Here is a 22,377-nt window from a genome sequence, read left to right on the forward strand (position 1 = left end):
ATAGATACCGGATACATGATAGAGATTATATAGATACAGGATACATGATGGAGACTATATAGATACCGGATACAAGATGGAGATTATATAGATACAGGATACATGATGGAGATTATATAGATACCGGATACATGATGGAGACTATATAGATACAGGATGCATGATGGAGACTATATAGATACCGGATACATGATGGAGACTATATAGATACCGGATACATGATGGAGACTATATAGATACCGGATACAAGATGGAGATTATATAGATACAGGATACATGATGGAGATTATATAGATACAGGATACATGATGGAGATTATATGGATACAGGATACATGATGGAGACTCTATAGATACAGGATACACGATGGAGATTATATAGATACAGGATACACGATGGAGACTATATAGATACCGGATACATGATGGAGACTATATAGATACCGGATACAAGATGGAGATTATATAGATACAGGATACATGATGGAGATTATATAGATACAGGATACATGATGGAGATTATATAGATACAGGATACATGATGGAGATTATATAGATACAGGATACAAGATGGAGATTATATAGATACAGGATACATGATGGAGATTATATAGATACAGGATACATGATGGAGATTATATAGATACCGGATACATGATAGAGATTATATAGATACAGGATACATGATAGAGATTATATAGATACAGGATACATGATGGAGATTATATAGATACCGGATACATGATAGAGATTATATAGATACAGGATACACGATGGAGATTATATAGATACAGGATACATGATAGAGATTATATAGATACAGGATACATGATGGAGACTCTATAGATACAGGATACATGATGGAGACTATATAGATACAGGATACATGATGGAGACTATATAGATACAGGATACATGATGGAGACTATATAGATACAGGATACATGATGGAGACTATATAGATACCGGATACATGATGGAGACTATATAGATACAGGATACATGATAGAGATTATATAGATACAGGATACATGATGGAGACTATATAGATACAGGATACATGATGGAGACTATATAGATACAGGATACATGATGGAGACTATATAGATACCGGATACATGATGGAGACTATATAGATACAGGATACATGATAGAGATTATATAGATACCGGATACATGATGGAGACTATATAGATACAGGATACATGATGGAGACTTTATAGATACAGGATACATGATGGAGATTATATAGATACCGGATACATGATGGAGACTCTATAGATACAGGATACATGATGGAGACTCTATAGATACAGGATACATGATGGATATTATATAGATACAGGATACACGATGGAGATTATATAGATACAGGATACATGATGGAGACTATATAGATACCGGATACATGATGGAGACTATATAGATACAGGATACATGATGGAGATTATATAGATACCGGATACATTATGGAGACTCTATAGATACCGGATACATGATGGAGACTATATAGATACAGGATACATGATGGAGATTATATAGATACAGGATACACGATGGAGATTATATAGATACAGGATACATGATGGAGACTATATAGATACAGGATACATGATGGAGACTATATAGATACAGGATACATGATGGAGACTATATAGATACAGGATACATGATGGAGACTCTATAGATACCGGATACATGATGGAGATTATATAGATACCGGATACATGATGGAGACTATATAGATACCGGATACATGATGGAGACTATATAGATACAGGATACATGATGGAGATTATATAGATACAGGATACACGATGGAGATTATATAGATACAGGATACATGATGGAGACTATATAGATACAGGATACATGATGGAGACTATATAGATACAGGATACATGATGGAGATTATATAGATACCGGATACATGATGGAGACTCTATAGATACCGGATACATGATGGAGATTATATAGATACCGGATACATGATGGAGACTATATAGATACCGGATACATGATGGAGACTATATAGATACAGGATACACGATGGAGATTATATAGATACAGGATACATGATGGAGACTATATAGATACCGGATACATGATGGAGACTATATAGATACAGGATACATGATGGAGACTATATAGATACAGGATACATGATGGAGATTATATAGATACCGGATACATGATGGAGACTCTATAGATACAGGATACATGATGGAGATTATATAGATACCGGATACATGATGGAGACTCTATAGATACAGGATACATGATGGAGACTCTATAGATACAGGATACATGATGGATATTATATAGATACAGGATACACGATGGAGATTATATAGACACAGGATACATGATGGAGACTATATAGATACCGGATACATGATGGAGACTATATAGATACAGGATACATGATGGAGACTATATAGATACAGGATACACGATGGAGATTATATAGATACAGGATACATGATGGAGACTATATAGATACAGGATACATGATGGAGATTATATAGATACAGGATACATGATGGAGATTATATAGATACCGGATACATGATGGAGACTCTATAGATACAGGATACATGATGGAGACTCTATAGATACAGGATACATGATGGATATTATATAGATACAGGATACATGATGGAGATTATATAGATACAGGATACATGATGGAGACGCTATAGATACCGGATACATGATGGAGATTATATAGATACAGGATACATGATGGAGATTATATAGATACCGGATACATGATGGAGATTATATAGATACAGGATACATGATGGAGACTATATAGATACAGGATACATGATGGAGACTATATAGATACCGGATACACGATGGAGATTATATAGATACAGGATACATGATGGAGACTATATAGATACCGGATACATGATGGAGACTATATAGATACAGGATACATGATGGAGACTATATAGATACCGGATACATGATGGAGACTCTATAGATACAGGATACATGATGGAGACTATATAGATACCGGATACATGATAGAGATTATATAGATACAGGATACATGATAGAGATTATATAGATACAGGATACATGATGGAGATTATATAGATACCGGATACATGATAGAGATTATATAGATACAGGATACATGATGGAGACTCTATAGATACAGGATACATGATGGAGACTATATAGATACAGGATACATGATGGAGACTATATAGATACAGGATACATGATGGAGATTATATAGATACCGGATACATGATAGAGATTATATAGATACAGGATACATGATAGAGATTATATAGATACAGGATACATGATGGAGATTATATAGATACCGGATACATGATAGAGATTATATTGATACAGGATACATGATAGAGATTATATAGATACAGGATACATGATGGAGACTCTATAGATACAGGATACATGATGGAGATTATATAGATACAGGATACATGATGGAGACTCTATAGATACAGGATACATGATGGAGACTATATAGATACCGGATACATGATGGAGACTCTATAGATACAGGATACATGATGGAGATTATATAGATACCGGATACATGATGGAGACTATATAGATACAGGATACACGATGGAGATTATATAGATACCGGATACATGATGGAGACTCTATAGATACAGGATACATGATGGAGACTATATAGATACAGGATACATGATGGAGACTCTATAGATACCGGATACATGATGGAGATTATATAGATACCGGATACATGATGGATATTATATAGATACCGGATACATGATGGAGACTATATACATGGATTGGATACTATATATGCTTTGTTTAGATGGTATATGCTGGATACTTTAGAGACTCTGTATATATGTTGGGTGCTATATTCATATATATACTGGAGACCTGTTGGATAGTATATAGATCATCTACTACAGTATACACACGACATCATGTACATTATATACAGAATCCTATATACATAATATCTCCAGGATTCTTGTAAATGCAAACTCGTCCAGACTAGATGCCATATGTCTGCTGTACAATGTGCACAGGGTAATAGATACTGTATGTGTGTATATATGGGGATACAGATAGATAGGTGTATATATATATAGTATATATATATGGTACATGCTCAGTGTAGCAGTTATGCACCATGCAGTATATATACTGTATATAGCAGACCTTTGCCGCTTGCTGTACAGACGCCGTATACTGGATCTCTGAGTATATAGGTGACGTCTGACGCTCTGTATAATGTCTCGTGTTTCATCCGTCTCCTCTGTCTCTCCAGGTCCAGGGTCAGCTGCCCCCCCTGATGATCCCCGTGTTCCCCCCAGACCAGAGGACGTTAGCGGCCGCAGCAGCCGCCCAGCAGGGCTTCCTCATCCCCCCGGGGTTCAGCTATAAGGCCGGATGCAGTAAGTAACATTGGGGGCATATAAGGGACCCCAAAAAGAAGCATGTGCAAAAGTCTGTGATGTTTGCAGTCCCTTTTGTGTCACGTGACAGCGTGATCTGCACTCGTGTGGTCACTTGCGGACGGACGCTCCTCTTACCCCGAAAGGTCTGACCCCCCAGTGACATTACCCCAACAGGTCTGACCCCCCAGTGACATTACCGCGACAGGTCTGATCCCCCAGTGACATTACCCCGACAGGTCTGACCCCCCAGTGACATTACCGCGACAGGTCTGACCCCCCAGTGACATTACCCCGAAAGGTCTGACCCCCCAGTGACATTACCCCGACAGGTCTGACCCCCCAGTGACATTACCGCGACAGGTCTGATCCCCCAGTGACATTACCCCGACAGGTCTGATCCCCCAGTGACATTACCCCGACAGGTCTGACCCCCCAGTGACATTACCGCGACAGGTCTGACCCCCCAGTGACATTTCCCCGACAGGTCTGACCCCCCAGTGACATTACCCCGACAGGTCTGACCCCCCCAGTGACATTACCCCGACAGGTCTGACCCCCCCGTGACATTTCCCCGGCAGATCTGACCCCCCAGTGACATTTCCCCGACAGGTCTGAACCCCCCAGTGACATTACCGCGACAGGTCTGACCCCCCCAGTGACATTACCGCGACAGGTCTGACCCCCCCAGTGATTTTACCCCAACAGATCTGACCCCCCAGTGACATTTCCCCGGCAGATCTGACCCCCCCAGTGACATTTCCCCGGCAGATCTGACCCCCCCAGTGACATTTCCCCGACAGGTCTGACCCCCCCAGTGACATTTCCCCGGCAGGTGTGACCCCCCAGTGACATTTCCCCGGCAGGTCTGACCCCCCAGTGACATTTCCCCGGCAGATCTGACCCCCCAGTGACATTTCCCCGACAGGTCTGACCCCCCCAGTGACATTTCCCCGGCAGGTCTGACCCTCCAGTGACATTTCCCCGACAGGTCTGACCCCCCCAGTGACATTTCCCCGGCAGATCTGACCCCCCAGTGACATTTCCCCGACAGGTCTGACCCCCCCAGTGACATTTCCCCGGCAGGTGTGACCCCCCAGTGACATTTCCCCGGCAGGTCTGACCCCCCAGTGACATTTCCCCGGCAGATCTGACCCCCCAGTGACATTTCCCCGACAGGTCTGACCCCCCCAGTGACATTTCCCCGGCAGGTCTGACCCTCCAGTGACATTTCCCCGACAGGTCTCACCACCCAGTGACATTTCCCCAGCAGGTCTGACCCTCCAGTGACATTTCCCCAGCAGGTCTGACCCTCCAGTGACATTTCCCCGACAGGTCTGACCACCCAGTGAGATTTCCCCGACAGGTCTGACCACCCAGTGACATTTCCCCGACAGGTCTGACCCCCCAGTGACATTTCCCCGACAGGTCTGACCACCCAGTGAGATTTCCCCGACAGGTCTGACCACCCAGTGACATTTCCCCGACAGGTCTGACCACCCAGTGACATTTCCCCAGCAGGTCTGACCCCCCAGTGACATTTCCCCGACAGGTCTGACCCCCCAGTGACATTACCCCGAAAGGTCTGACCCCCCAGTGACATTTCCCCGGCAGGTCTGACCCTCCAGTGACATTTCCCCGACAGGTCTCACCACCCAGTGACATTTCCCCAGCAGGTCTGACCCTCCAGTGACATTTCCCCAGCAGGTCTGACCCTCCAGTGACATTTCCCCGACAGGTCTGACCACCCAGTGAGATTTCCCCGACAGGTCTGACCACCCAGTGACATTTCCCCGACAGGTCTGACCCCCCAGTGACATTTCCCCGACAGGTCTGACCACCCAGTGAGATTTCCCCGACAGGTCTGACCCCCCCAGTGACATTTCCCCGACAGGTCTGACCCCCCAGTGACATTTCCCCGACAGGTCTGACCACCCAGTGACATTTCCCCGACAGGTCTGACCCCCCAGTGACATTTCCCCGACAGGTCTGACCACCCAGTGACATTTCCCCAGCAGGTCTGACCCCCCAGTGACATTTCCCCGACAGGTCTGACCCCCCAGTGACATTACCCCGAAAGGTCTGACCCCCCAGTGACATTTCCCCGGCAGGTCTGACCCCCCAGTGACATTACCCTGAAAGGTCTGACCACCCAGTGACATTTCCCCAGCAGGTCTGACCCCCCAGTGACATTTCCCCGGCAGGTCTGACCACCCAGTGACATTTCCCCAGCAGGTCTGACCCTCCAGTGACATTTCCCCGGCAGGTCTGACCCCCCAGTCAGGGCCGGCTCCAGGTTTTTCTGGGCCCCGGGCGAAAGAGTCTCAGTGGCCCCTTTAACACATACCACGATTCATGATGCAGAGATACGGCGGAGAAATATATATATATATAGTACAATGCAAAGATGTCACTTCTTACATTACATGAGTGATATCTACTGTAAATTCCACAATAGCTCAGAAACCGGCGAATCGCTCCACACAGAATACTGGCCCCCATATAAGGCCCCATACGGAATACTGGCCCCCATATAAGGCCCCATACGGAATACTGGCCCCCATATAAGGCCCCATACGGAATACTGGCCCCCATATAAGGCCCCATACGGAATACTGGCCCCCATATAAGGCTCCATGCGGAATACTGGCCCCCATATAAGGCTCCATGCGGAATACTGGCCCCCATATAAGGCTCCATGCGGAATACTGGCCCCCATATAAGGCCCCATACGGAATACTGGCCCCCATATAAGGCCCCATACGGAATACTGGCCCCCATATAAGGCCCCATACGGAATACTGGCCCCCATATAAGGCTCCATGCGGAATACTGACCCCCATATAAGGCTCCATGCGGAATACTGGCCCCCATATAACGCTTCATACGGAATACTGGCCCCCATATAAGGCCCCATACGGAATACTGGCCCCCATATAAGGCCCCATACGGAATACTGGCCCCCATATAAGGCCCCATACGGAATACTGGCCCCCATATAAGGCCCCATACGGAATACTGGCCCCCATATAAGACCCCATACGGAATACTGGCCCCCATATAAGGCCCCATACGGAATACTGGCCCCCATATAAGGCTCCATGCGGAATACTGACCCCCATATAAGGCTCCATGCGGAATACTGGCCCCCATATAACGCTTCATACAGAATACTGGCCCCCATATAAGGCCCCATACGGAATACTGGCCCCCATATAAGGCCCCATACGGAATACTGGCCCCCATATAAGGCCCCATACGGAATACTGGCCCCCATATAAGGCCCCATACGGAATACTGGCCCCCATATAAGACCCCATACGGAATACTGGCCCCCATATAAGGCCCCATACGGAATACTGGCCCCCATATAAGGCCCCATACGGAATACTGGCCCCCATATAAGACCCCATACGGAATACTGGCCCCCATATAAGGCCCCATACGGAATACTGGCCCCCATATAAGGCTCCATGCGGAATACTGACCCCCATATAAGGCTCCATGCGGAATACTGGCCCCCATATAACGCTTCATACGGAATACTGGCCCCCATATAAGGCCCCATACGGAATACTGGCCCCCATATAAGGCCCCATACGGAATACTGGCCCCCATATAAGGCCCCATACGGAATACTGGCCCCCATATAAGGCCCCATACGGAATACTGGCCCCCATATAAGACCCCATACGGAATACTGGCCCCCATATAAGACCCCATACGGAATACTGGCCCCCATATAAGGCCCCATACGGAATACTGGCCCCCATATAAGACCCCATACGGAATACTGGCCCCCATATAAGACCCCATACGGAATACTGGCCCCCATATAAGACCCCATACGGAATACTGGCCCCCATATAAGGCCCCATGCGGAATACTGGCCCCCATATAAGGCCCCATACGGAATACTGACCCCCATATAAGGCTCCATGCGGAATACTGGCCCCCATATAAGGCCCCATACGGAATACTGGCCCCCATATAAGGCTCCATGCGGAATACTGACCCCCATATAAGGCTCCATGCGGAATACTGGCCCCCATATAACGCTTCATACGGAATACTGGCCCCCATATAAGGCCCCATACGGAATACTGGCCCCCATATAAGGCCCCATACGGAATACTGGCCCCCATATAAGGCCCCATACGGAATACTGGCCCCCATATAAGGCCCCATACGGAATACTGGCCCCCATACGGAATACTGGCCCCCATATAAGACCCCATACGGAATACTGGCCCCCATATAAGGCCCCATACGGAATACTGGCCCCCATATAAGACCCCATACGGAATACTGGCCCCCATATAAGACCCCATACGGAATACTGGCCCCCATATAAGACCCCATACGGAATACTGGCCCCCATATAAGGCCCCATGCGGAATACTGGCCCCCATATAAGGCCCCATACGGAATACTGACCCCCATATAAGGCTCCATGCGGAATACTGGCCCCCATATAAGGCTCCATACGGAATACTGGCCCCCATATAAGGCTCCATGCGGAATACTGGCCCCCATATAAGGCCCCATACGGAATACTGGCCCCCATATAAGGCCCCATACGGAATACTGGCCCCCATATAAGACCCCATACGGAATACTGGCCCCCATATAAGACCCCATACGGAATACTGGCCCCCATATAAGGCTCCATGCGGAATACTGACCCCCATATAAGGCTTCATACAGAATACTGGCCCCCATATAAGGCTCCATGCGGAATTCTGACCCCCATATAAGGCTCCATGCGGAATACTGACCCCCATATAAGGCTCCATGCGGAATACTGACCCCCATATAAGGCTCCATGCGGAATACTGACCCCATATAAGGCTCCATGCGGAATACTGGCCCCCATATAAGGCTCCATACGGAATACTGGCCCCCATATAAGGCTCCATACGGAATACTGGCCCCCATATAAGGCCCCATATGGAATACTGGCCCCTATATAAGGCTCCATATGGAATACTGGCCCCCATATAAGGCTCCATAAGGAATACTGGCCCCCATATAAGGCTCCATACGGATTACTGGCCCCCATATAAGGCTCCATACGGAATACTGGCCCCCATATGGAATACTGGCCCCCATATAAGGCTCCATACGGAATACTGGCTTCCATATAAGGCTCCATACGGAATACTGGCCCCCATATAAGGCTCCATACAGAATACTGGCCCCCATATAACGCTCCATACAGGATACTGGCCCCCATATAACGCTCCATACAGGATACCGGTCCCCATATAATGCTGCATGCAGGCTGTTACCCCCCACATAATGCCCCATACAGGCTGTCCCCCCCTTATAATGCTCCATGCAGGCTGTTACCCCCCACATAATGCCCCATACAGGCTGTCCCCCCCTTATAATGCTCCATGCAGGCTGTTACCCCCCACATAATGCCCCATACAGGCCCCTCCCTTTTAATGCTCCATGCAGGCTGTTACCCCCCACATAATGCCCCATACAGGCTGCCCCCCCCTTATAATGCTCCACGCAGGCTGTTCCCCCCCACATAATGCCCCATACAGGCCCCCCCTTTTAATGCTCCATGCAGGCTGTTACCACCCACATAATGCCCCATACAGGCTGCCCCCCCCTTATAATGCTCCATGCAGGCTGTTCCCCCCCACATAATGCTCCATGCAGGCTGTTACCACCCACATAATGCCCCATACAGGCTGCCCCCCCCTCTTTGTAATGCCCCATGCAGGCTGTCACCCCTCCTCTTTATAATGCTCCATGCAGGCTGTCACCCCTCCTCTTTATACTGCCCCATGCAGGCTGTCACCCCTCCTCTTTATAATGCCCCATGCAGGATGTCCCCCCCTCTCTTTATAATGCCCCGTGCAGGCTGTTCCCCACCTTATAATGCCCCATGCAGGCTGTCACCCCTCCTCATTATAATGCCCCAAGCATGAATCCCCGCCTCTTTATAATGCCCCATGCAGGCTGTCACCCCTCCTCTTTATACTGCCCCATGCAGGCTGTCACCCCTCCTCTTTATAATGCCCCATGCAGGATGTCCCCCCCTCTCTTTATAATGCCCCGTGCAGGCTGTTCCCCACCTTATAATGCCCCATGCAGGCTGTCACCCCTCCTCATTATAATGCCCCAAGCAGGAATCCCCCCCTCTTTATAATGCCCCATGCAGGCTGTTCCCCACCTTATAATGCCCCATGCAGGCTGTTCCCCACCTTATAATGCCCCATGCAGGCTGTCACCCCTCCTCTTTATACTGCCCCATGCAGGCTGTCACCCCTCCTCTTTATAATGCCCCATGCAGGCTGTCACCCCTCCTCTTTATACTGCCCCATGCAGGCTGTCACCCCTCCTCTTTATAATGCCCCATGCAGGATGTCACCCCTCCTCTTTATAATGCTCCATGGAGGATGCCCCCCCTCCCCTCTTTATAATGCTCCATGCAGGCTGTTCCCCCCCACATAATGCCCCATACAGGCCCCCCCCCTTTTAATGCTCCATGCAGGCTGTCACCCCTCCTCTTTATAATGCCCCATGCAGGATGTCCCCCCCTCTCTTTATAATGCCCCATGCAGGATGCCCCCCCCCTCTTTATAATGCCCCATGCAGGATGTCCCCCCCCCTTTATAATGCCCCGTGCAGGCTGGTCCCCACCTTATAATGCCCCATGCAGGCTGTCACCCCTCCTCTTTATAATGCCCCATGCAGGATGCCCCCCCTCCCCTCTTTATAATGCCTCATGCCTCCATACATTAAAAAAAAAAAAAAAAAATCAAATACTCACCTCCCTTCTCCTCACCAGCTACCTGCTGCCCGCCGCTCGGCTCCGAACTCCAGCGTTGTCGGCGTCTTCCTGCTCAGCGCTCCCTGTGACGGCTCAGGGGAGGGCGCGGTGTAAAGACGTCACCGCGCCCTCTGACCTGAGACGTCACAGGGAGCGCAGAGCAGGAAGACAGCTGATCTGCGGAGGCACGGGGAGAGGTAAGTATCGGGCTGCCGGGGCCCTGAGCAAGCGGCGGAGAAGGGCAGGCGCTGAAACCGCTCTCCTCCGCCCATAGCCCAGCGGGGTGCGCGACCGCCAGTGGGCCCCTCTGCCTGCTCAGGGCCCCGGCATTTGCCCGGGTGCGCCGGGTGCTGACGCCGGCCCTGCCCTGCCCCCAGTGACATTTCCCCGGCAGGTCTGACCCCCCAGTGACATTTCCCCGGCAGGTCTGACCCCCCAGTGACATTTCCCCGGCAGGTCTGACCCCCCAGTGACATTTCCCCGGCAGGTCTGACCCCCCAGTGACATTTCCCCGGCAGGTCTGACCCCCCAGTGACATTTCCCCGGCAGGTCTGACCCCCCAGTGACATTTCCCCGGCAGGTCTGACCCCCCAGTGACATTTCCCCGGCAGGTCTGACCCCCCAGTGACATTTCCCCGGCAGGTCTGACCCCCCAGTGACATTTCCCCGGCAGCTCTGACCCCCCAGTGACATTTCCCCGGCAGGTCTGACCCCCCAGTGACATTTCCCCGGCAGGTCTGACCCTCCAGTGACATTTCCCCGGCAGGTCTGACCCCCAGTGACATTTCCCCGGCAGGTCTGACCCCCCCAGTGACATTTCCCCGGCAGGTCTGACCCTCCAGTGACATTTCCCCGACAGGTCTGACCCCCCAGTGACATTTCCCCGGCAGGTCTGACCCCCAGTGACATTTCCCCGGCAGGTCTGACCCCCCCAGTGACATTTCCCCGGCAGGTCTGACCCCCCCAGTGACATTTCCCCGGCAGGTCTGACCCTCCAGTGACATTTACCCGGCAGGTCTGACCCCCAGTGACATTTCCCCGGCAGGTCTGACCCCCCAGTGACATTTCCCCGGCAGGTCTGACCCCCAGTGATATTTCCCCGGCAGGTCTGACCACCCAGTGACATTTCCCCGGCAGGTCTGACCCCCCAGTGACATTTCCCCGGCAGGTCTGACCCTCCAGTGACATTTCCCCGGCAGGTCTGACCCCCAGTGACATTTCCCCGGCAGGTCTGACCCCCCCAGTGACATTTCCCCGGCAGGTCTGACCCTCCAGTGACATTTCCCCGACAGGTCTGACCCCCCAGTGACATTTCCCCGGCAGGTCTGACCCCCCAGTGACATTTCCCCGGCAGGTCTGACCCCCCAGTGACATTTCCCCGGCAGGTCTGACCCCCCAGTGACATTTCCCCGGCAGGTCTGACCCTCCAGTGACATTTCCCCGGCAGGTCTGACCCCCAGTGACATTTCCCCGGCAGGTCTGACCCCCCCAGTGACATTTCCCCGGCAGGTCTGACCCCCCCAGTGACATTTCCCCGGCAGGTCTGACCCTCCAGTGACATTTACCCGGCAGGTCTGACCCCCAGTGACATTTCCCCGGCAGGTCTGACCCCCCAGTGACATTTCCCCGGCAGGTCTGACCCCCAGTGACATTTCCCCGGCAGGTCTGACCCCCCAGTGACATTTCCCCGGCAGGTCTGACCCCCCAGTGACATTTCCCCGGCAGGTCTGACCCCCCAGTGACATTTCCCCGGCAGGTCTGACCCCCCAGTGACATTTCCCCGGCAGGTCTGACCCCCCAGTGACATTTCCCCGACAGGTCTGACCCTCCAGTGACATTTCCCCGGCAGATCTGACCCCCCAGTGACATTTCCCCGGCAGGTCTGACCCTCCAGTGACATTTCCCCAGCAGGTCTGACCCCCCCAGTGACATTTCCCCGGCAGGTCTGACCCCCCCAGTGACATTTCCCCGGCAGGTCTGACCCTCCAGTGACATTTACCCGGCAGGTCTGACCCCCAGTGACATTTTCCCGGCAGGTCTGACCCCCAGTGACATTTCCCCGGCAGGTCTGACCCCCCCAGTGACATTTCCCCGGCAGATCTGACCCCCCCAGTGACATTTCCCCGACAGGTCTGACCCCCAGTGACATTACCCCGGCAGGTCTGACCCCCCAGTGACATTTCCCCGGCAGGTCTGACCCCCAGTGACATTTCCCCGGCAGGTCTGACCCCCCAGTGACATTTCCCCGGCAGGTCTGAACCCCCCAGTGACATTTCCCCGGCAGGTCTGAACCCCCCAGTGACATTTCCCCGACAGATCTGACCCCCCCAGTGACATTTCCCCGACAGGTCTGACCCCCAGTGACATTTCCCTGACAGGTCTGACCCCCCCAGTGACATTTCCCTGACAGGTCTGACCCCCAGTGACATTACCCCGGCAGGTCTGACCCCCCAGTGACATTTCCCCGGCAGGTCTGACCCCCAGTGACATTTCCCCGGCAGGTCTGACCCCCAGTGACATTTCCCCGGCAGGTCTGACCCCCCAGTGACATTTCCCCGGCAGGTCTGACCCCCCAGTGACATTTCCCCGACAGGTCTGACCCCCCAGTGATATTTCCCCGGCAGGTCTGACCCCCCAGTGACATTTCCCCGGCAGGTCTGACCCCCAGTGACATTTCCCCGGCAGGTCTGACCCCCAAGTGACATTTCCCCGGCAGGTCTGACCCCCCAGTGACATTTCCCCGGCAGGTCTGACCCCCAGTGACATTTCCCCGGCAGGTCTGACCCCCCAGTGACATTTCCCCGGCAGGTCTGACCCCCCAGTGACATTTCCCCGACAGGTCTGACCCCCCATTGACATTTCCCCGGCAGGTCTGACCCCCAGTGACATTTCCCCGGCAGGTCTGACCCCCAAGTGACATTTCCCCGGCAGGTCTGACCCCCCAGTGACATTTCCCCGGCAGGTCATACCCCCAGTGACATTTCCCCGGCAGGTCTGACCCCCAAGTGACATTTCCCCGGCAGGTCTGACCCCCAAGTGACATTTCCCCGGCAGGTCTGACCCCCCAGTGACATTTCCCCGGCAGGTCTGACCCCCAGTGACATTTCCCCGGCAGGTCTGACCCCCCAGTGACATTTCCCCGGCAGGTCTGACCCCCCAGTGACATTTCCCCGGCAGGTCTGACCCCCAGTGACATTTCCCCGGCAGGTCTGACCCCCCAGTGACATTTCCCCGGCAGGTCTGACCCCCAGTGACATTTCCCCGGCAGGTCTGACCCCCAGTGACATTTCCCCGGCAGGTCTGACCCCCCAGTGACATTTCCCCGGCAGGTCTGACCCCCAGTGACATTTCCCCGGCAGGTCTGACCCCCCAGTGACATTTCCCCGGCAGGTCTGACCCCCCAGTGACATTTCCCCGGCAGGTCTGACCACCCAGTGACATTTCCCCGGCAGGTCTGACCCTCCAGTGACATTTCCCCGGCAGGTCTGACCCCCCAGTGACATTTCCCCGGCAGGTCTGACCCCCAGTGACATTTCCCCGGCAGGTCTGACCCTCCAGTGACATTTACCCGGCAGGTCTGACCCCCAGTGACATTTCCCCGGCTCTCTACTCCATCACTCTCCTCGATGACTTCATGACTTTTGCTCAGTGAAACAAATTTCCTCTTTATCCGCCATAATCTGTTCTGTATCATCAGCCGAGTGCGGAGATAAAGAGATAATCAGATCAGCGGCCAAACACACAGCGCCGCGCCTGATTAACTGCACCTAAAGACTTTAAATATGTTGTCCTGTCGCTTTAAGCCGATCCCTCCTAATCAGGTCACTGGCGACAGAACTGTGTCAGCTACCGCTCTACAACCATACCTGCCCCACCGTCTACACACTCCTGCCACCCTGCGCACCGTCCCGCCACCCTGCGCACCATCCCGCCCCTCCATGCATTGCCCTGCCCCTCCATGCATTGCCCCGCCCCCATGCATTGCCCCGCCCCTCCATGCATTGCCCCGCCCCTCCATGCATTGCCCCGCCCCTCCATGCATTGCCCCGCCCCTCCATGCATTGCCCCTCCATGCATTGCCCCACCATGTAATGTAGGAGAGGCCTCCATCCCATGTAATATAGGAGAGGCCTCCATCCCGTGTAATGTAGGAGAGGCCTCCATCCCGTGTAATATAGGAGAGGCCTCCATCCCGTGTAATATAGGAGAGGCCTCCATCCCGTGTAATGTAGGAGAGGCCTCCATCCCGTGTAATATAGGAGAGGCCTCCATCCCGTGTAATGTAGGAGAGGCCTCCATCCCGTGTAATATAGGAGAGGCCTCCATCCCGTGTAATGTAGGAGAGGCCTCCATCCCGTGTAATATAGCAGAGGCCTCCATCCCGTGTAATATAGGAGAGGCCTCCATCCCGTGTAATGTAGGAGAGGCCTCCATCCTGTGTAATATAGGAGAGTCCTCCATCCATATAGCGGGGTAATAATACATTAGGATCACCAGTTTTCTCTCTGCTTATTCATCCTACAATCCTGTTTGCTTTTGCAGCTGCTGCCTGACATTGAGCGCTGCTGCTTTGTTACTTGTGACCAGAGCACCCAGTGCGTCTCCTGTTGGCGCTGCGTATTCTGTATATTCTCCATACTCTGTGTATTCTCCATACTCTGTGTATTCTCCATACTCTGTATATTCTCCATACTCTATGTATTCTCCATCCTCTGTGTATTCTCCATCCTCTGTGTATTCTCCATCCTCTGTGTATTCTCCATCCTCTGTGTATTCTCCATACTCTGTGTATTCTCCATCCTCTGTGTATTCTCCATCCTCTGTGTATTCTCCATACTCTGTGTATTCTCCATACTGTGTATTCTCCATCCTCTGTATATTCTCCATCCTCTGTATATTCTCCATACTCTGTGTATTCTCCATCCTCTGTATATTCTCCATCCTCTGTGTATTCTCCATCCTCTGTGTATTCTCCATACTCTGTGTATTCTCCATCCTCTGTGTATTCTCCACACTCTGTGTATTCTCCATCCTCTGTGTATTCTCCACACTCTGTGTATTCTCCATACTCTGTGTATTCTCCATACTCTGTGTATTCTCCATACTCTGTGTATTCTCCATGCTCTGTGTATTCTCCATCCTCTGTATATTCTCCATACTCTGTGTATTCTCCATCCTCTGTATATTCTCCATCCTCTGTATATTCTCCATCCTCTGTGTATTCTCCATCCTCTGTGTATTCTCCATACTCTGTGTATTCTCCATACTTTGTATATTCTCCATACTCTGTGTATTCTCCATACACTGTGTATTCTCCATGCTCTGTATATTCTACATACTCTGTGTATTCTACATACTCTGTGTATTCTCCATACTCTGTGTATTCTCCATACTCTGTGTATTCTCCATGCTCTGTGTATTCTCCATACTCTGTGTATTCTCCATACTCTGTATATTCTCCATCCTCTGTGTATTCTCCATCCTCTGTGTATTCTCCATCCTCTGTGTATTCTCCATCCTCTGTGTATTCTCCATACTCTGTGTATTCTCCATACTCTGTGTATTCTCCATACTCTGTGTATTCTCCATACTCTGTATATTCTCCATCCTCTGTGTATTCTCCATACTCTGTATATTCTCCATCCTCTGTGTATTCTCCATCCTCTGTGTATTCTCCATCCTCTGTATATTCTCCATCCTCTGTGTATTCTCCATACTCTGTGTATTCTCCATCCTCTGTGTATTCTTCATACTCTGTGTATTCTCCATCCTCTGTGTATTCTCCACTCTGTGTATTCTCCACACTCTGTGTATTCTCCACACTCTGTATATTCTCCATCCTCTGTGTATTCTCCATACTCTGTGTATTCTCCATACTCTGTGTATTCTCCATCCTCTGTGTATTCTCCATCCTCTGTGTATTCTCCATCCTCTGTGTATTCTCCATACTCTGTATATTCTCCATCCTCTGTGTATTCTCCATACTCTGTGTATTCTCCATCCTCTGTGTATTCTCCATCCTCTGTGTATTCTCCATCCTCTGTGTATTCTCCATCCTCTGTGTATTCTCCATCCTCTGTGTATTCTCCATACTCTGTGTATTCTCCATACTCTGTGTATTCTTCATACTCTGTGTATTCTCCATACTCTGTGTATTCTCCATACTTTGTGTATTCTCCATACTCTGTGTATTCTCCATCCTCTGTGTATTCTCCATCCTCTGTGTATTCTCCATCCTCTGTGTATTCTCCATCCTCTGTGTATTCTCCATCCTCTGTGTATTCTTCATACTCTGTGTATTCTCCATCCTCTCTGTATTCTCCATCCTCTGTGTATTGTCCATCCTCTGTGTATTCTCCATACTCTGTGTATTCTTCATACTCTGTGTATTCTCCATCCTCCCTGTATTCTCCATACTCTGTGTATTCTCCATACTCTGTATATTCTTCATACTCTGTGTATTCTCCATACTCTGTGTATTCTCCATCCTCTGTGTATTCTCCATCCTCTGTGTATTCTCCATTCTCTGTGTATTCTCCATACTCTGTGTATTCTCCATACTCTGTGTATTCTCCATACTCTGTATATTCTCCATCCTCTGTGTATTCTCCATCCTCTGTGTATTCTCCATACTCTGTGTATTCTCCATACTCTGTGTATTCTCCATGCTCTGTGTATTCTCCATGCTCTGTGTATTCTCCATACTCTGTGTATTCTCCATACTCTGTGTATTCTCCATACTCTGTATATTCTCCATGCTCTGTGTATTCTCCATGCTCTGTGTATTCTCCATACTCTGTGTATTCTCCATACTCTGTATATTCTCGATCCTCTGTGTATTCTCCATCCTCTGTGTATTCTCCATACTCTGTGTATTCTCCATACTCTGTGTATTCTCCATCCTCTGTGTATTCTCCATCCTCTGTGTATTCTCCATCCTCTGTGTATTCTCCATACTCTGTGTATTCTCCATACTCTGTGTATTCTCCATACTGTATATTCTCCATCCTCTGTATATTCTCCATACTCTGTGTATTCTCCATACTCTGTGTATTCTCCATACTCTGTGTATTCTCCATGCTCTGTGTATTCTCCATGCTCTGTGTATTCTCCATACTCTGTATATTCTCCATACTCTGTGTATTCTCCATCCTCTGTATATTCTCCATCATCTGTGTATTCTCCATACTCTGTATATTCTCCATACTCTGTGTATTCTCCATACTCTGTGTATTCTCCATGCTCTGTTTATTCTCCATACTCTGTGTATTCTCCATACTCTGTGTATTCTCCATGCTCTGTGTATTCTCCATGCTCTGTGTATTCTCCATGCTCTGTGTATTCTCCATACTCTGTGTATTCTCCATACTCTATTTATTCTCCATACTCTGTGTATTCTCCATACTCTGTATATTCTCCATCCTCTGTGTATTCTCCATACTCTGTATATTCTCCATCCTCTGTGTATTCTCCATACTCTGTGTATTCTCTTTCCTCTGTTTATTCTCCATACTCTGTGTATTCTCCATCCTCTGTGTATTCTTCATACTCTGTGTATTCTCCATCCTCTGTGTATTCTCCACACTCTGTGTATTCTCCACACTCTGTGTATTCTCCATACTCTGTATATTCTCCATCCTCTGTGTATTCTCCATCCTCTGTGTATTCTCCATACTCTGTATATTCTCCATCCTCTGTGTATTCTCCATCCTCTGTGTATTCTCCATACTCTGTATATTCTCCATCCTCTGTGTATTCTCCATCCTCTGTGTATTCTCCATCCTCTGTGTATTCTCCATCCTCTGTGTATTCTCCATACTCTGTGTATTCTCCATACTCTGTGTATTCTTCATACTCTGTGTATTCTCCATACATTGTGTATTCTCCATACTCTGTGTATTCTCCATACTCTGTGTATTCTCCATCCTCTGTGTATTCTCCATCCTTTGTGTATTCTCCATCCTCTGTGTATTCTCCATCCTCTGTGTATTCTCCATCCTCTGTGTATTCTCCATCCTCTGTGTATTCTTCATACTCTGTGTATTCTCCATCCTCTCTGTATTCTTCATCCTCTGTGTATTGTCCATCCTCTGTGTATTCTCCATACTCTGTGTATTCTTCATACTCTGTGTATTCTCCATCCTCTCTGTATTCTCCATACTCTGTGTATTCTCCTTACTCTGTATATTCTTCATACTCTGTGTATTCTCCATACTCTGTGTATTCTCCATACTCTGTGTATTCTCCATCCTCTGTGTATTCTCCATACTCTGTGTATTCTCCATCCTCTGTGTTATTTCCATACTCTGTGTATTCTCCATCCTCTGTGTATTCTTCATACTCTGTGTATTCTCCATCCTCTGTGTATTCTCCACACTCTGTGTATTCTCCATACTCTGTGTATTCTCCATACTCTGTATATTCTCCATCCTCTGTGTATTCTCCATACTCTGTGTATTCTCCATACTCTGTGTATTCTCCATCCTCTGTGTATTCTCCATCCTCTGTGTATTCTCCATACTCTGTGTATTCTCCATACTCTGTGTATTCTCCATACTCTGTGTATTCTTCATACTCTGTGTATTCTCCATCCTCTCTGTATTCTCCATACTCTGTGTATTCTCCATACTCTGTGTATTCTCCATACTCTGTGTATTCTTCATACTCTGTGTATTCTCCATCCTATTTGTATTCTCCATCCTCTGTGTATTGTCCATCCTCTGTATATTCTCCATCCTCTGTGTATTCTCCATCCTCTGTGTATTCTTCATACTCTGTATATTCTCCATACTCTGTGTATTCTCCATACTCTGTGTATTCTCCATCCTCTGTGTATTCTCCATCCTCTGTGTATTCTCCATCCTCTGTGTATTCTCCATCCTCTGTGTATTCTCCATCCTCTGTGTATTCTCCATCCTCTGTGTATTCTCCATACTCTGTGTATTCTCCATCCTCTGTGTATTCTCCATCCTCTGTGTATTCTCCATCCTCTGTGTATTCTCCATACTCTGTGTATTCTTCATACTCTGTGTATTCTCCATCCTCTCTGTATTCTCCATCCTCTGTGTATTGTCCATCCTCTGTGTATTCTCCATCCTCTGTGTATTCTTCATACTCTGTGTATTCTCCATCCTCTGTGTATTCTCCATCCTCTGTGTATTCTCCATCCTCTGTGTATTCTCCATACTCTGTGTATTCTTCATACTCTGTGTATTCTCCATCCTCTGTGTATTCTCCATCCTCTGTGTATTCTCCATCCTCTGTGTATTCTCCATACTCTGTGTATTCTTCATGCTCTGTGTATTCTCCATCCTCTCTGTATTCTCCATACTCTGTGTATTCTCCATACTCTGTATATTCTTCATACTCTGGAGACCCCTTTTGATCCCAGCTCTGCGTCTTCTCCCCGTTTCTGCCTTTGCCGCAGTGAGTGCTGACTGTTTCCTTCTTTGCTGCGGCATTGTCTTCCATTCCTCCCCGCTTTGATCTCGCGGAGCAGACATAAGGCGCTGACCCTCTCGTTCTCTTCCTCAGGTGACCCATACCCTCTACAGCTAATCCCAACCACCATGGCAGCCGCCGCCGCTGCTGCCGCCACCCCAGGCCTGGGACCGCTGCAGCTACAGGTAAGTGCTCCGGTAACGCTCCAGTTATGTGTCCGTCACAACCTGTTTCTGCAGGATTTTTGGCGTCCGTATGTGATCAGCAGGCAGCTTCTCCGAGCAGGGGCAACGCCATCTTGAGCCTCACAGCTGCTCCACCGCATCCCTCGCTCGTTCTCCGGGACGCGCCTCGGGGGGGTTGTCGGCGATCAGAGTCCCCCTGGGCAACGAATCCTCCCTGCGATTGTTCTCATTTCCCAAACCATAGTCTGTTAATCAGGACACAACAATGGCGCTGATTAATTGGCACTAATACGGGCGTGCGGCGCGGTGCGGGCGCAGAGGGGACGGCAGCTGCCGGCGTCATTGTCACATCGCTGCATTTCCTTTCCCCTGTAAACAGTCTGACAATGAGATTCCATACAATGCTCATCTCGGCCACGACGCACCTTGCTGCCCGCCGCGCCCGCCACGTACCCCGGAGACCAGCTCTGCCGCTCCGCGCAGGACAATGGGGCCGCATGTGCAAGGAGGCGCACGGTGGAGGATAAGAGCCACAGAACATCCACCATGGTTATTGCAGAACCTCTGTATCCACGCGACGCTCCGACCCCATCTATAGAGCGTCTGGTGTCCGCCATCGTGATGCACTAAAGTCCACTCCAGCTGCAGATACTGCCTGATACAGAACATCGCCCAGAGACTAATCTGCCTCTATCCTCTATAACATGGAGATATTGGGAGTCGTAGTCAGTGACTTGTGCTCACGGAGGCGGCAGACGATCCCTCAGTATTTAGGTCGCTCGTCCGGCCCCCCGGCCCCCCGTGCGTTGGCATTAATACCCATGGAAAGACTTTGCCCGGGGGCAGATTGTGCTCAGCCGCTGTGATCGCCGCCCAGAGGGGCCCCACAGCCACGCTCCAACATGTGGACAAAGGAGATGGCGAATGTCTCTGCGCCCCCCCACCCAGACTGGCGGCCCCTCCGTGCAGGGACCATTGTATCCAATCAGGAGCATGTCACTTACAGCGCAGGATGGGAGTTTTAGTCCATGGGGGTCTGGGTTATATTTCTGTTTATTCGGTCTCGCATCTCATTATGTAGCAGAGCTGACACTCAGCAAAGCTGGCTGACAACCCCCAGCGGGACCTTGGACGGCAGCCATGGAGGTTGTCACCCAGCTTTCCCAGAGTCAGGATCAGCTAGTCTGTCTAGGAATAAGGTGGCTACTATGTATCCCAGCGTATCTAAGCAGGGCTGACACTCGGGAGTCTCGATAACTGGCTGACAACCCCCAGCGGGAGCTTGCACGGCAGCCATGGAGGTTGTCACCCAGCTTTCCCAGAGTCAGGAGCGGCTAGTCTGTCCAGGAATAAGGTGGCTACTCTGTATCCCAGCGTATCTAAGCAGGCCTGACACTCGGGAGTCTCGATAGCTGGCTGACAGCCCCTGCGGGAGCTTGGACGGCAGCCATGGAGGTTGTCACCCAGCTTTCCCAGAGTCAGGATCAGCTAGTCTGTCCAGGAATAAGGTGGCTACTATGTATCCCAGCGTATCT

General features: G+C 49.8%; 1 protein-coding gene across 1 annotated transcript in view; it reads left to right on the forward strand.

Moving 5' to 3' along the window:
• The window catches only part of SOX5 (SRY-box transcription factor 5), a 581,616-nt gene that overhangs the window by 497,379 nt on the left and 61,860 nt on the right, over positions 1–22,377 (forward strand). Inside the window, exons 8-9 of the mRNA XM_073650528.1 lie at positions 4,300–4,426; positions 20,751–20,842. Coding sequence (XP_073506629.1) covers positions 4,300–4,426; positions 20,751–20,842 — 219 coding nt within the window. The remainder of the gene's footprint in view (positions 1–4,299; positions 4,427–20,750; positions 20,843–22,377) is intronic.

The sequence above is a fragment of the Phyllobates terribilis genome, unplaced genomic scaffold, assembly GCF_046119375.1.
Source record: "Phyllobates terribilis strain yellow unplaced genomic scaffold, ASM4611937v1 Scaffold_10__3_contigs__length_209671492, whole genome shotgun sequence".
Lineage (NCBI taxonomy): Eukaryota > Metazoa > Chordata > Amphibia > Anura > Dendrobatidae > Phyllobates > Phyllobates terribilis.